The 17593-nt window shown below is 38.5% G+C and overlaps 1 protein-coding gene across 3 annotated transcripts in view; it reads right to left on the reverse strand.

The window, feature by feature from the left end:
* Positions 1 to 17593, reverse strand: part of LOC114657408 (rab GTPase-activating protein 1) — a 211885-nt gene that overhangs the window by 34366 nt on the left and 159926 nt on the right. For all 3 annotated transcript variants that reach the window (XM_051931762.1, XM_028809212.2, XM_028809211.2), the window contains 2 exons: positions 14402 to 14545; positions 7671 to 7712 (listed from right to left, as the gene is read on the reverse strand). In XM_051931762.1, coding sequence (XP_051787722.1) covers positions 7671 to 7712; positions 14402 to 14545 — 186 coding nt within the window. The remainder of the gene's footprint in view (positions 1 to 7670; positions 7713 to 14401; positions 14546 to 17593) is intronic.

The following is a 17593-nucleotide window of genomic DNA, read 5'->3' on the forward strand; positions in this document are numbered from 1 at the left end:
AATCATTACATGGGTATGCTCCTGCTTATTTATCTGAATTGTGTGTTTTACACCATCCATATAGAGTGGTTAGATTTACTGGTCAGTTGTTCCTTATGGTCCCTCACACTAAGTGCAAAACTAAGGGGGACAGGAATTTTTGCAGCTGCTGCACCTCATCTGTGGAACTCTTTAACTCAATACTTTAAGGCAGGGGTGTCAAATTCTTAATGCGGGCTGTGCTGAGAGTTGTGGAAAAAAGCAGGGGCCAGACATTTAATACAATTCTTATTTTAAATGTAGACATATAACTTGACAAGTAACTGTGTTCAATAAAAATATAGTTCAAGTTATATAATTTTTCAAGTTTGTTCATTTAGAGAAAATGATTAAAAAGAAAATAGTATTTATAGAATGCTGTACAGTACTTTATTACAAAAAGATGACTGCACAATTAAACAATCCATAAACAACAAAATAAGCACATGTAACAAAATAAAAAATAAGGTCTTTGTTACCGGCACTGGTTATAAAAGCAAGATATTTTTATCAAACTCTGAACATTTTTCTGTGAAAATAACTTCACAATTAACAAAAACGTGGATCACTGTACTTAATAACAAATAAGGTAATGGTTATCAGAAAAATAGTTAACGCAAAAAATAATAATAATAAAGAAATAAATAAATTAAAAAATCATCTCAGATTAGATGGCTGTGGAAACTTAAATGAAAACAAATATATATTACATATAATAATATAATGCCAGACCTACGCAAATGAGAATTTTTAAGTAATGTCTACTTTTTCATTCTACTCTTACCAGATACTTTGCACCTTTTCTTAGAAATGATCACGTCTATTCTAGGTTTAATGTCCTGTGCCATGGCCACTTTCAATACCAAGACTAGATGCTGGTCTGTGAGGTGGGATTTGTGGGATGTCTTGTTCAGTTTCATAACCTAGAACATTTGTTTGCATGAGTAGGTGCTTCCAAACATAGACATGATGATATTTATTCCTAAGATTCTGGTTTGATTTATTTACTTATTTATATTCATTTATTTATTGTGTGCATTTTTTTTTTGGTCTATGCGGGGGCATGTGCAAGCAAGCATGAGAAAAGCGCTATATAAATGTAAAGAATTATTATTATTATTTCATTGTACAAGGTACTTGTACTTATACACATGACAATAAAGAATTGAAATTACAGCGTGAAGGTGAAGCTGTGGCATTGATTCTGGGAGAAGAGGTACAAATTCAGCAGCAAGCTGACTGGTACTGGGCCTTCAAAGCACTGTTACATTGCAATTCAATGAGTTCTAACTGCAAGGACTCGGGTACAACGTCAACATCAACTGCAAACAGATTTTTGATCACATCAAGGTTAAATTTCTGTGATTTGAAATCAGTAAATTTCCTGCTGAATGCTGTTTTGAGTGTGGTCAATCTGTCAGTATAAACTTCTGTCACCAATGGAATGGTGACTGTGATGCTGACTAACTGACAAGTTGCCTTGGTGCATTTGGCCCTCCCTTAGATTCAGTTTCATTTGAAATGCCTTTACTAAGTCTCATATTTCACTGATCAGCTGCTTTCAACCCTGGAGTTTTATATTCAGGACATTGAGGTGCTCTGTTACATCATACATAAACACCAAGTCGCTCAGCCACTTTTCATCCTCTAGGTCGGGGATAAGCTTCTGTTTGCTCTCCATAAAACAAGCAATTTCAACACAGGTGTCATATAATCTTCACAAAACACTTTCACAAGACTTAACCAACACACCTTTGTGTGGTATGGCACATCCTTGTGCACTGTGTTTTCCTCCTCTAAGTGCTCTGAATTGCCAGTGATTCAAGCCTTCGTGAACGAGTAAAAGATTTACTATTTTGGTTACAACTGTCATGACATGTCCCATGCCCAACACCATTCCACAGGGGGCTTCCTAATGAATGATGTAGTGGAAGGCTGTCAAATTTCCCCGTTTGCTCCACCTTGTGCCCAACCAAACCAAGAACATCCCCGCACATCGTAGGTCCTCCATGCATTGTTAGGCTAACAAGTTTATTCCACTGCAGTACGTTTTCGTTGATGCACCACTCCACTTGCCTGAAAATGTCCAGTCCACTAGTTGTCCCGTGAATGGCCTTTAAATCTACAAGTTCCTTTGTGACAGCAAACTGAGTATGACTGGTAAGGGGAGAGAGTTAGCAGATATGATGGAGAGAAGGAAGGTTGATATATTGTGTGTGCAAGAAACTAAATGGAAGGGGAGTAAGGCTAGATGGATTGGAGGTGGATTCAAATTGTTCTATCATGGTGTGGATGGGAGGAGAAATGGGGTAGGAGTTATTCTGAAGGAACAGTATTTCAAGAGTGTTTTGGAGGTGAAAAGAGTGTCAGGTAGAGTAATGATTATGAAGCTGGAAATTGGAGGTGTGATGATGAATGTTGTTAGTGCATATGCACCGCAAGTTGGGTGTGCAATGGGTGAGAAAGATGATTTTTGGAGTGAGTTGGATGAAGTAATGAACAGTGTACCCAAGGGACAGAAAGTGGTGATTGGAGCGGATTTCAATGGGCATGTTGGTGAAGGGAACAGTGGAGACGAGGAGGTGATGGGTAGGTATGGTGTCAAGGAGAGGAATGAAGAAGGTCGGAGGATACTGGATTTTACCAAAAGGATGGACATGGCTATGGTGAATACGTATTTTAACAAGAGGGAGGCACATAGGGTTACGTACAAGAGTGGAGGAAGATGCACACAGGTAGATTACATCCTATGCAGAAGAGAGCAAATTGGTAGCAGGGGAAAGTGTAGTTAAGCAGCATAGGATGGTGGTCTGCAGGATGACGTTGGAGATCAAGAAGAGGAAGAGAGTGAGGGCAGAGCCAAGGATCAAATGGTGGAAGTTAAAAAAGTAAGATTGCAAAGTTGAGTTTAGGGAGGAGGTGAGACAGGCACTGGGTGGCAGTGAAGAGTTACCAGACAGCTGGGAAACTACAGCAGATGTAGTAAGGGTGACAGCAAACAGTGCTTGGTGACATCTGGACAGAGGAAGGAGGTAAAAGAAACCTGGTGGTGGAATGGGGAAGTACAGGAGAGTACAGTAATCCCTCGCTATATCGCGCTTCGCCTTTCAGGGCTTCACTCTATCGCGGATTTTATATGTAAGCATATTTAAATATATATTGCAGATTTTTTGCTGGTTCGCGGATTTCTGCGGACAATGGGTCTTTTAATTTCTGGTACATGCTTCCTCAGTTGGTTTGCCCAGTTGATTTCATACAAGGGACGCTATTGGCAGATGGCTGAGAAGCTACCCAACTTACTTTTCTCTCTCTCTCTCTGCTCTGACATTCTCTGCTCCTGACGGCGGGGGTGTAAGCAGGGGGGCTGTTCGCACACCTAGATGATACAGATGCTCTTCTAAAAATGCTGAAAGATTACCTTCACGTTGCTCCCTTCTGTGCAGCTGCTTCGTATACTTAAAAGCTCGAAGGGAACGTATTGATTTTTGATTGTTTGTTTTTATCTGTCTCTCTCTCTCTCTGACATTCTCTGCTCCTGACGGAGGGGGTGTGAGCTGCTGCCTTCATTGCAACTGCTTTATGCCGCGGTGCTTCGCATACTTAAAAGCCAAACAGCCCTATTGATTTGTTTGCTTTACTCTCCCTCTCTGACATTCTCTGCTCCTGACGTGCACTCCTTTGAAGTGGAAGATATGTTTGCATTCTTTTAATTGTGATATGGAACTGTCATCTCTGTCTTGTCATGGAGCACAGTTTAAACTTTTGAAAAAGAGACAAATGTTTGTTTGCAGTGTTTGAATAAAGTTCCTGTCACTCTACAACTTCCTGTGTTTCTGTGCAAATCTGTGACACAAGCATGACAATATAACCATATAAACATATGGTTTCTACTTCGCGGATTTTCACCTTTCACGGGGGGTTCTGGAACGCAACCCCTGCGATCGAGGAGGGATTACGGTATACAGAGGAAGAGGATGGCAAAGAAGAAGTGGGATAGTAAGAGAGATGCAGAAATTAGACAAGAGTACAAGGAGATAAAGCGCAAGGTGAAGAGAGAGGTGGCGAAGGCTAAAGAAAAGGCGTATGATGAGTTGTATGAGAGGTTGGACACTAAGGAGGGAGAAAAGGACCTGTACTGATTGGCTAGACAGAGTGACCAAGCTGGGAAAGATATGCAGCAGGTTAGGGTGATAAAGGATAAAGATGGAAATGTACTCACAAGCGAGGAGAGTGTGTTAAGCAGATGGAAAGAGTACTTTGAGAGGCTGATGAATGAAAAGAACGAGAGAGAGAAGAGGCTGGATGATGTGGAGATGGTGAATCAGGAAGTGCAACGGATTAGCAAGGAGGAAGTAAGGACAACTATGAAGAGGATGAAAAATGGAAAGGCCGCTGGTCCAGATGACATACCTATGGAAGCATGGAGGTGTTTAGGAGAGATGGCAGTGGAGTTTTTAACCAGATTTTTTAATGGAAGGTGCCGATATTTAAGAATAAGGGGGATGTGCAGGACTGCAGTAACTACAGGGGAATAAAACTGATGAGCCACAGCATGAAGTTATGGGAAAGAGTAGTGGCAGCTAAGTTAAGAAGTGAAGTAATGATTAGTGAGCAGCAGGATGGTTTCATGCCAAGAAAGAGCACCACAGATGTAATGTTTGCTCTGAGGATGTTGATGGTGAAGTATAGAGAAGGCCAGAAGGAGCTGCATTGCGTCTTTGTGGACCTGGAGAAAGCATATGACAGGGTGCCTCGAGAAAGCTGTGGCATTATATGAGGAAGTTGGGAGTGGCAGAGAAGTACGTAAGAGTTGTACAGGATATGTAGGAGGGAAGTGTGACCGTGGTGAGGTCTGCGGTAAGAGTGACAGATGGATTCAAGTTGAAGGTGGGATTACATCAGAGATTGGCTCTGAGCCTTTCTTATTTGCAATGGTGATGGACAGGTTGACAGATGAGATTAGACAGGAGTCCCCGTGGACTATGATGTTTGCTGATGACATTGTGATCTGTAGCAATAGTAGGGAGCAGGTTAAGGAGACCCTGTAGAGGTAGAGATATGCTCTAGAGAGGAGAGGAATGAAGGTCAGTAGGAACAAGACAGAATACATGTGTTTAAATGAGAGGAAGGTCAGTGGAATGATGAGGATGCAGGGAGTAGAGTTGGTGAAGGTGGATGAGTTTAAATATTTGGGATCAACAGTACAGAGTAATGGGAATTGTGGAAGAGAGGTGAAAAAGAGATTGCAGGCAAGGTGGAATGGGTGGAGAGGAGTGTCAGGAGTAATTTGTGACAGACAGGTATCAGCAAGAGTGAAAGGGAAGGTCTACAGGACGGTAGTGAGACCAGCTATGTTATATGGGCTGGAGACGGTGGCACTGACCAGAAAGCAGGAGACAGCGCTAGAGGTAGCAGAGTTAAAGATGCTAAGATTTGCACTGGGTGTGATGAGGATGGATAGAATTAGAAATGAGTACATTAGACGGTCAGCTCAAGTTGGACGGTTGGGAGACAAAGTTAGAGAGGCGAGATTGCGTTGGTTTGGACATGTGCAGAGGAGAGATGCTGGGTATATTGGGAGAAGGATGCTAAGGATAGAGCTGCCAGGGAAGAAGAAAAAAGGAAGGCCTAAGTGAAAGTTTATGGATGTGGTGAGAGAGGACATGCAGGTGATGGGTGTAACAGAGCAAGATGCACAGGACAGAAAGATATGAAAGAAGATGATCCGCTGTGGCAAACCCTAACGGAAGCAGCCAAAAGAAGAAGACGACAACATTTTTTGAGTTAATATGCATCTGCCTCCTTGCTAGACTGGAGCTCCTGAATAAGTTACCCTCTTCTAGTAGCTGAATGTCCTCACTTCAGACAGCAAAAACTGAGCCATCATTCTGTGGAATTAAAGGACCTTTTGTTTTGGTGTTTCTTTTTGGGGGTATTTCATAATGTCTATTTGGGAACATTCACTCATAGCAGGTTTACAGGAAAAAAATAACCAAAAACAGAAGTAGTAGACCTATATGCAAATTATGTGAGACTAGAATAATTTGTTTTGATATGTATTGTTATGAAAGTATTATTTCAAGTGAAACATGCCCAACTTAAAATGTATGTAGCAATCAATTCTCAATAAATGTAATCTAATTTAATGTGATAAAAATGAAGAATGGAAAGTTCTTAGGTTTTGATCACGCCTTGCAGCTTGTTAGAGATGGCATTTCCACATGTTAGCCATCCTGGAAGATACTAGGCAAAGCAGGAGAAGTCATATGCCAAGTCTGCAGAAATTGTGGTTAAAAGCTTGGGTGGGAGAACAGGCTTTAACATTCCATAATTAAATGCCTAAAGTCCCATCTTAAGATGGTACTGTATGATCAATATTGACATATCTCTCAGAAAGAATTCACCAGGTTAATGTCTCTTTCAAATTAACACAGACATCAAAAGACTAAAAGTTACTGTTAATTCAAAAGTTTTTCAAATTTTCCACTCTTTTCACAATAGTGTCTAAAGCAGTCAGTGAGTGTATCACTACCAGCCTTGCTGGTATGCAATCCCTTTAAACAATAGAAAAAAAAAAACAAAAAAAAACAAATGCCACTAACATGGCTGAAATTGCTGAAACAGCTTTTTGGGTATGAACTGAACCAACCACTGATCTCTGGATCCTGTGATTCAATGCATCATAGTACCAAAATCATAGGTAAGAGGCATCTCTTCTGCAGTAAGTGTACAGGGAAGCTCAAAAATTATCTCAGAAACTCACTTCCATTTAAAATTCTCATCCAAGGGAAGAAGACGGTTTCCCTTCATTCCTGCTGAGTTAGCAGACTAGCTCTTTGCCCTGCATTTCAGAGGACTTTGGTCCTTTGGAAGGCTCATAAAGCTCACAATTTAACAGTTTCAAGATCAGCTTCCATGTACCTTTTTTTTTTGTTTGTGCATGATCAAACATGATAAAGTTTAACTTTAGCACCACAGGAAGTCTCTTCACAGCAGACTAATACTCTAAAGATCATAGAAATGTTCATGTTTAATAAACAATCAAATTTCTTATAATACAAAAAATCTGAAAACGAGCAAATACTGCTGCATTTCATTTTAAATTTGACTCATCAGTCTACCTTTGAACCTTCATTACATGGTTGAAGGTTGCAGGACAGATAACCTAACCTTCAAACACTGAGCATATAATATTCCATTACAGACTTGCACACATAACCACAATTAATTACTGTGGGGCCAGTTTAGAGTTGACAATTAGTCAAACATTATTCTGTTCTATTCCAGGCAATATCAATATCAGGTTATGTTAAAACTAAATATAAGAATTAAAAAAAATGCATAAATTCAATTATATTTGAAAATGTAGTTATTCAGAGAACTATAGGACGACCATTGAAAAAAAGGAATTGTTTGGCTAACTCTGAATTCAAACAGCTAAAATGAAAAACAAACTGCACTTAAATTGTTACTCTATGTCTACTAGGGTCACAGGTCTGCTAGACAATGTCTTCTGTACCACATTTTAAGGTATCTCCATATTCTTATTCTAACAATTCTAGACATTATGCTAATTATGATTTTTCCAGGCTGTGCTATGAAAATGCATAATGCAAAAATCACTGAAATATTAATCATCAAAATCCACTTACTTTCAGCAGTGCAAGTGCAACATTGAAGATAACACTTATACCCTAAATGAAAAAAAGAAAGATAAATCATTAGTAAAATAACTGTCATGCTCACATCTACACTTGCCTACACTTGCCAATTTCAAATCACTCTCTAATGAAAGATGCAGATCTTTAGTGATATGAAAGGGAAACTGCAGTACCTGGAAGAAAATCCAAACAGACATAGTGAGAATACAAAGTCCACACAGAAAACATATGGTCATGGGATTCAAACCCAGGTATCCGGATTTTTGGGACTGCAGTGTCTACCGCAGCACCACCATGAAGTCCTTTAATAACTGAATTTTAGAGAGAAATAAACTTTCTAAATTGAATAGAACAGAAAATAAACAATTGCAAGAATAAAACAAAAATGTGGTTTTGCATAACAATAAAATATTTAACACCAAAATGATTCCATACTAAGGGCTAAATGTATTTTTCATATGTACATGTACAATACATGTATTCTATTCTATCACTTTATGCCGGTGCCTCTCTCTCCCTCATATGTATATCAGTTGCATTTATTCTGTTTTTGCAAAACATTAAGAAATCACTTTGTTTTTCTAAGGATGATTTTGACATTATTGCAATCTTTTTATAGCTGGATCTGAACAGAGTACACATTTCACAAATAGCTAATAATTCTTTAGTGCTGTTAAGACTTGAAAAAATATGCTGAATGCAAGCAATTTGCATATTGTGCAGGACATGTCCTCAGAAGATACATTTCAGAACTGAACAAGTTCCACTATCGCTAGAGATTTGCATGTTTACAGGCATAAAATATTATATTGCAGGGTAGATACAGGGTGCATGTTATGTTGATGGCTTGCACTGTAAGTTTCCTATGTCACAGTTAAAGTTACTAATACTCTTTGGCCTGATTAGAAAAATGTAAAATTTTAAGTGTGTATTTAGTTAGACGTAGGGAATCCATTCCCGGGAATGAAACTGCTGTAATTCCCAGGAAAACGGGAACGGCCAAGCTCACATATATAGTGTGTAAAAGTGTAAAAATCAATCAAGAAATAACAGAGTTATAGTTGAAAATAATTAAGTGGCACGGTTTTTTGGCCCACAGTGTAGTGTGTTGCTGATTAATTCAGTCAACTACAGACCAGCAGCAGTCAGTCTCCTGGCTGACTGAGAACAGTGGACTGGGAGGAGTGTGCACTCTGCAGCGCACAAATACCAGGACGAGGCAGAGTTCATTGACGTCTGTGCTGTTGACAGCTTTGAACAGCAACTTGAAATTGCAATGTGTCAGTCTGTTGCATCTGCATTATCTGAGCTAAGAAACTTGCCATCACAGAATGATGACAAGAAACTGGATGCATCAGTAAAAGCTGAAACGGCTGTGTTTCAGAGCAACGGTAAGCGCGAGCATTGTTTAGAACAAGTGTATCAGTATCTGATGACTGCGCCGCCTACTTCAGTGGAGGCAGAGCGTGCTTTCTCAGCAGCATACTAGTCTGTACAAAGATGCGCTCTCACCTGGAAGACCGCACGCTAGACACGTAGTGCTTTTTACGCTCTTATTACCGCAACTAACTAGATACATGTACTTATATGACAGCATGAACTGCTTGCAGTTATGGTTAGTCTTTTATTGGTGTCAACATATTGCAGTAGTTTTATTAAAAATAAGTGTTGCTCTTTCTAAAACCGTTCACATGTGAGATGCCCGTGCACTGTGTCATTCCCGGGAGCCCGGGATTCCCATGAATGACATGCGAGATTCCCGAATTCCCAGGAATGGATAAACCCATCCGGGAATGGATTCCCTAGTTAGACGTCACTCTGTGAGCTTAAAAAAAGACTAACTAGTCAACACACAAATTTCTGAACTTTGAATTATATACCTAAAGCCTGATGTGAATGGTTGGCTGTAGTTAAAAAGCATGCAATGTAGAATAAAGAAAATATCTGCATTATATTCAATCTCACAATAGTACTAGTACAATAGTACATACAGTCATATGAAAAAGTTTGGGAAACCCTCTCAGCCTACATAATCATTTACTCTACTTTCAACAAAAAAGATAACAGTGGTATGTCTTTTATTTCCTAGGAACATCTGAGTACTGGGGTGTTTTCCAAACAAAGATATTTAGTGAAGCAGTATTTAGTTGTACCCTTGTAATTTTGCTGATTTGAATGCATGTAACTGCTCAATGCTGATTACTTGCAACACCAAATTGGTTGGATTAGCTCGATAAGCCTTGAACTTCATAGACAGGTGTGTCCAATCATGAGAAAAGGTATTTAAGGTGGTCAATTGCAAGTTGTGCTTCCCTTTGACTCTCCTCTGAAGATTGACAGCATGGGATCCTCAAAGCAACTCTCAGAAGATCTGAAAACAAAGATTGTTCAGTATCATGGTTTAGGGCAGCGTTTCTCAACCTTTAAGTATTTGCGACCCGAACTTTAATCGCGCTCCCCTAACGTTTTTTTGAAAGGAGCCCACTAATACCAATTTCTTCTTTTTAAATTAATGATATATCATAGATGCATATTTTATTATACCTACTTAAATTTTATCGACATTTATCTAACTTTATATTTATTTTTCTAGTATCAGAATGTAGTTTAAGTTAATTTGTTTTGGTTTTAATAGATGTATTTTTCATATTTTCGAATCTTGTTTTCTTTTTTTCACATCTTCGCTTCCCCCTTTTTGTTACTTCGCACCCCCTTAGGGGGGCCCGCCCCAGTTTGAGAACCACTGGTTTAGGGGAAGGCTACAAAAAGCTATCTCAGAGGTTTAAACTGTCAGTTTCAACTGTAAGGAATGCAATCAGGAAATGGAAGGTCACAGACAAAGTTGCTGTTAAACCCACGTCTGGCAGGCCAAGAAAAATACAGGAGCGGCATATGTGGAGGATTGTGATAATGGTTACAGACAACCCACAGATCACCTCCAAAGACCTGCAAGAACATCTTGCTGCAGATGTTGGTGCATCTGTAAATCGTTCTACAATTCAGCGCAATTTGCACAAAGAACATCTGTATGGCAGGGTGATGAGAAAGGAGCCATTTCTGCATTCACACCACAAAGAGAGTCGCTTGTTGTATGCAAATGCTCATTTAGACAAGCCAGATTCATTTTAGAACAAAGTGCTTTGGACTGATGAGACAAAAATTGAGTTACTTGGTCATAACAAAAAGCGCTTTGCATGGTGGAAGAACACCACCACACTCCAAGAAAAACACCTGCTATCTACTGTCAAATTTGGTGGAGGTTCCATCATGCTATGGGGCTATGTGGCTAGTTCAGGGACTGGGGCCCTGGTTAAAGTCGAAGATCAGATGAATTCAACCCAATATCAACAAATTCTTCAGCATAATGTTTGAAGTTGAAGTTACGCAGGGGTTGGATATTCCAAGAAGACAATGACCCAAAACACAGTTTGAAATCTACAAAGACATTCATGCAGAGGGAGTAGTACAGTGTTCTGGAATGGCCGTCATAGTCCCCTGACTTGAATATCATAGGAAATCTATGGAATGATTTGAAGCAGGCTGTCCATGCTCGCAGCCATCAAATTTAACTGAACTAGAGAGATTTTGTATGGAAGAATGGTCAAAAATACCTCCATCCAGAATCCAGACACTCATCAAAGGCTATAGGAAGCGTCTAGACGCTGTTATATTTGCAAAAGGAGGCTCGACTAAGTATTGATGTAATATCTCTGATGGGGTGCCCAAATTTATGCACCTGTCTAATTTTGTTATGATGCATATTGCATATTTTCGGTTAATCTAATAAATGTAATGTCACTGCTGAAATACTACTGTTTCCATAAGTCATGTCATATATTAAAAGGAAGTTGCTACTTTGAAAGCTCAGCCAATGATAAACAAAAATCCAAAGAATTAAGAGGGGTTCCAAAACTTTTTCATATGACTATATATGTATATACAATACAGATACATGTATAGTACTCCCATACACGTATATACAATACAGATTTTTAAACCTGCCATCATGAAACAACAATTTTCAGTTGGTTTAGAGAACATTATTTCAAAATGATAGCTTTTTTTTTTTTTAATCTGAATTTTTATAGCAAACTGTACTTCAATAAATACATACTGTATTACAAAGATTTACCTTAGGGGAAATTGAGTTTATTAAGCTTTACATAAAGTAGTGCTAATGAAGTATGTTCTAAAATGTAGTTTATCAACAGAATTGCCAGAGAGAAACATATGAGGTTTGTGCTGGTACAGGTATTAAAGTGTGCATTATATACATGCAGGTCTCAGGTTATAGTACTCGTGTTATAGCAAATTCCCATTTATAAACAAGCTCATAAAACTGCAAAACCTTTTCTCTTTAAATGAATTTCAGTTCATTCATCATCTAGTGACATCTGCTTATCCTTTTTTTTATCTAATAAACTAGTTTTGACATAGATTAATATGTATCAGTCTCACCGGAGAAAAAAAACATTAATCTGTTAAAATCTCCCATTATAAACTGTATTGTAATGTATGTGAAATGTAAACTGCTGTAATGAAAATAACATTATCATTAAAATTTTTACTTTTACACTGGAGCATAGAGTCTAATATTATAGATTTGCTTCTCTAAAACCACACTGTGATTTGGCCAAGCAAAGCAGTAAACTCTGAAACAAATCAAGTCAAGTGGCTTTATTGCAGCATACAGTGCCATGAAAAAACCTTCCCCAGGAACATGGTGCAAAAATACACATAAACACAGGACAAGTGCAAGACAGGTAAAGAACTATACTATGCTATATATTGATAAATGAATAAATAATAGTTAATTATATATAGTTAATATGATTTGAAATAGATAGTAATAAATAGTAACAGTAACACTAATAATAAAAAACGATGATATTATTTTATTATTAAGAGTAACAAATGTACTGCATATGAGGGCAGGGTTCAAGCACAGACTTCAGAATCTGGAGAGCAAAGCAGAACATGGCGGAACTGGCTTGGTTGCTTTCTGCCAAATGGAAGTTGGACAGGGAGACTGTGGGAGCAGTCCTTCACAATGCTGTTAAGCTTTGCGGATGCATTACTATATAAAGATGTCTTCAGTAGCGGGCAGAAGGGACCCAACAATCTTTTCTACAGTGTGCACAATCTGTTGCTGGATCTTACAGTCAGAAACACTGCAGTTCCAAACCAGACAGTGATGCAGCAGGTTAGAACACTCTCAAAGGTGCCTCTTTAGAATATGGTAAGAATGGGTGGAAGTAGTCTTGAGCCTTTTTCAGCCACTGAATAGAGTGGAGACGCTGCTGTACCTTCTTGGCTATGGAGTTGGTGTTGACTGGCCAAGTAAGGTTAGCTTGCAGGTGACACCAGGACTCGGCTGCATAGGGAAGTGTTATAGCCTAGCACACCCAACTTCCCTATGAGCTTCTGAGGGACGATGGTGTTGAAAGCTGAACTGAAGTCAATGAAAAGCATCCTAGCATAAGATAAAGAATAGTCAATAATAGCATCTACTGTGTAACAGTTCAGTTGATATGCAAACTGGAGAGGGTCATGTAATATGGGAGTCCAGCTTTCAAGTGGCCCAAGACTAGCCAGTCAAAGCACTTCATGATGACAAGTATGAGTGCTACAGGGCAACAGTTATTGAGGGAAGAGACAAAGGATTTCTTTAGCATGGGTATATGATAGTGGTGGTTTTGGAGCACTTGGGCAAAACTGCATGGCTCAGGGAAATGTTGAAGAAGTCTGTAAAGATATCTGTTATCTGATTTGCACATTCTCTGAGCACTCAGCCAAGTATGTTGTCTGGTGCAACAGTTTTGTGTGGGTTCACATTCAACAAAGTTCTTCTCATGTCAGCAATGGGCCAGCACAGTACCTGTTCTTTTGAAGGAGGTATGGACTTCCTGTCAGATATGTCATTCAGGGCATCAAACTGTGTATATACTTTGTTTAGGACATCTAAAAAGGTGGTATCAACACTACAGACATGTGGTGTGGTCTTGTATAGCTTGAATTCTCTGCCACATGCACTGTGTGTCCCTGGTGTCCTGAAAGTAGCTGTCATTTTCTTGCCATATTCTCACTTGGTTTTGATGCCCTGAGATAGGTTTGCCCTCACTGTCCTGAAGGCTACCTTGTTACCTGATCTAAAGGCAGCATTATGGGCTTTTAGCCTTGAATGTACCTTCAATGTCACCCAAGGTTTCTGATGTGAACATCTACTGATGGTCTGTTTCAACAATGTAATATTTATTGCTGTAAAACAGTGATATTTATTGCTGTGTCAAAACTATTACCAATAGTTCACTTTACAATTTCAAAGTGACACCATCTAAACCTTAGTTAAGAGATCACCACTCAAGTTACAAATGACAAAATTATTTTCATTAACCTACTGTTCCAATGATTTGTGGAAATGCAACACTGTTAATCAAACAATTTTTCCCAGTAAATGGCATATTTTAAAAACAGATTTCATGTTTATTGTGTAAATTAGGAATTTCTATATTAACAGAAAGTAAGAAAATAACTACATTTTAAGCAAGGAAATAGTATTTAACTGACTTACAGATAAACCGTTTTTAACAAAACATATTATATTTAGATATATGAATACAAATGCAACAAACATCAGCATTTCACTTAAAAAGAACATTTCCCATGATCTCTGTCGCAAAGGGTCTGACAAAATAAACAATTCTACAGTTAACTCAACATACCTCACAGAGTAGAAGATCAATGATGTGGAAGACCATGTAGAGGGGGAATTTTGCTGTAAACAATGTAAGGAACCACTGGGAAGCATACATGTGTGCTTCAAGGCCAATATTCGTGAAGTGATTAAATAAATCTGGAATGTACTCCTGCAAATAAATAAATAAATAAATTGACAGATAAATAAATAAGAGATCAATAATTCTGGATATGAAACTATTTTTCTTAAAATATGCAACTATTATGGTTGAAAATTATACATTTTGTAAACCACTTTGTCTACTATATAAATGTAATGAATTATTATTATTATTATTATTATATGTCATTGCTGCATAAGTTATAATAAAATTATTATTGTTCTAATAAAATTTCTCCAGTTTTCCATGATCTACTCAATACAATTTCTTTTCTAGAAAAATATTTCCTTTTGTAAAATTTTTTCTGCACCTGGCTCCACAAGCTTGTTTTTGGGTTGCTTGGGCAGGACTTTCCACCCTGCAGTGTTCTAGACATACCTTTCTTCATGTGTGTGCTTGTGCAGCCTGGCTTTTTTTCAAGGTATCCTGGTGCTTGAAGGCTACAGCTCTTTCACCTGACCCATCAGTTAATTTTTTTTTTTTGTGATGCAACTGAAAGTGGATGTGAACTTGCACATCCTACTATTCTGGATAAAAAAAAAATCCAAAATACCTGTACAAAAGATCCACTATTCAGCTGCAGTCGTATCCTGATTTCAACCCTGAATGGCTTGAAGGCTACAGCTCTTTCACCTGACCCATCAGTTAATTTTTTTTTTTGTGATTTTTTTTGTGATTCTAAATTTTTTTATTTTTATTAAATTTGCAAAAATCTCAAGTAAACTTTATTCACGTTGTCATTATGGGGTGTTGTGTGTAGAATTCTGAGGAAAAAAATGAATTTAATCCATTTTGGAATTAAGGCTGTAACATAACAAAATATGGAAAAAGTGATGCGCTGTGATATCTTTCCGGATGCACTGTGTATATATATATATATATATAGATATATATAATCTCAGAAAATTGAGTACACCCCTCACATTTTTGTAAATATTTTATTATATCTTTTCATTGGACAACACTGAAGATATGACACTGATACAATGTAAAGTAGTCGGTGTGGACAATTATGTTCAAATCTATGATAGATAGATAGATAGATAGATAGATAGATAGATAGATAGATAGATAGATAGATAGATAGATAGATAGATAGATAGATAGATAGATAGATAGATAGATAGATAGATAGATAGATAGATAGATAGATAGATAGATAGATAGATCTTTATTGTCATTGTCACTTTTACAAAGGAACAACGAAATTGAAGGTGCAATCAACTCAGTGTGAGGAATAAGGGTTAAAATGACAAAAAGACAGAATATAATAACAAACCGAATAGTAATAAATATACAAATTGCACTTGTTGAGCTAAGGTATATATTGCACATTGGAAGAATAATATAGAGCAGTTTTATTTTGAGTTCAGGGCCATGATTGCTTTCGGATAAAAGCTGTTTTTAAGGCGGTTTGTCCTAGTTTTCATAGCTCTATATCTCTTGCCCAATGGCAAAAGCTGGAAGAGGCAATGACCGGGATGTGATGAGTCCTGCGAAATGTCTATTGCTTTTTTTGCGGCTTCGGGAGGTGTAGATTTGTTCCAGAGTGGGGAGGGTACAGCCAATTGTTCTCTCCGCTATCCTGACGACCCTGTGTAGCGCTTTCTTTTCTGAGGAAGTGCAACTGCCGTACCACACACACAGTCCGTACGTGAGCACACTCTCAATGGAACAATGATAAAAAGCAAGGAGCAGATTTTTTGGGAGGTGGTTCTTTCTGAGAATTCTCAGAAAATACAGTCTCTGCTGTGCCTTCTTTAGCAGCTCCTTGGTGTTGGCACTCCAGGTCAGGTCATCCTCCAGCTCCATACCCAGAAACCTGAACACCGGGACCCTCTCCACACAGGCCCCGCCAATGGTGAGTGGCTGGATGTCAGTTTTGTTTTTCCTAAAGTCAATAACAAGCTCCTTTGTTTTTTTGTTGTTGAGGAGCAGGTTATTGACTGTGCACCACTCTGACAGTCGCTCCACCTCGTCCCTGTATGCTAGCTGTATGAATACTGTTTCTATACTACTGGATAATACTGCAAGCCAAGTTGTACTTGTTTTATTTTTTTTCAACACAGTGCAATGTACCTGGGTACTGTGTAATAAATAGTGTGACGACATTTGACTTTATTCTCGACATTTCTACTTGATTCTCGCCGTTTATTTCAAGATTAAAGTCGACATGTTGACTTTATTCTCGTAATTTGTCATTAAAGTAGAACATCATAAACAAAACTTCATCGTAAAGTTTTGTGCCCAATTAGCCATTTTCCCTCCCCAGTGTCATGTGACTCGTTAGTGTTACAAGGTCTCAGGTGTGAATGGAGAGCAGGTGTGTTAAATTTGGTGTTATCACTCTCACACTCATCACTGGAGGTTCAACATGGCACCTCATGGCAAAGAACTTTCTGAGGATCTGAAAAAAAGAATTGTTGCTCTACATAAAGATGGCCTAGGCTATAAGAAGATTGCCAACACCATGAAACTGAGCTGCAGCACGGTGGCCAAGACCATACAGTGGTTTAACAGGACAGGTTCCACTCAGAACAGGCCTCGCCATGGTCGACCAAAGAAAATGAGTGCACGTGCTGAGCGTCATATCCAGAGGTTGTCTTTTGAAAATAGACGTATGAGTGCTGCCAGCATTGCTGCAGAAGTTGATGGGGTGGTGGGTCAACCTGTCAGTGCTCAGACCATACGCTGCACACTGTATCAAATAGGTGTGCATGGCTGTCGTCCCAAAAGGAAGCCTCTTCTAAAGATGATGCACAAGAAAGCCTGCAAACAGTTTGCCGACAAAAGAAGAGAAGAAGCAGACTAGTGGAGAAAAGAAGAGCTGCTCAGGAAGCAGCAAGCGTATCAACCTCTGAGCAAACGAATGCTAAACGTACAGAGGATGAAAACTATGAATGCTCAAATCAAGTGTATTCACTGCACGTTATTGTGCACTGCGCCGTTACTGGTATTTATATAATTATCATTTTCTAACCCTGGTGTAATCAGCTTCTTAAAAGATATGAGTGCCATGGATTTGTATTTTAATAAATAATTATTTGGACATCTCCT

This window comes from Erpetoichthys calabaricus, chromosome 9, assembly GCF_900747795.2.
Source record: "Erpetoichthys calabaricus chromosome 9, fErpCal1.3, whole genome shotgun sequence".
Lineage (NCBI taxonomy): Eukaryota > Metazoa > Chordata > Cladistia > Polypteriformes > Polypteridae > Erpetoichthys > Erpetoichthys calabaricus.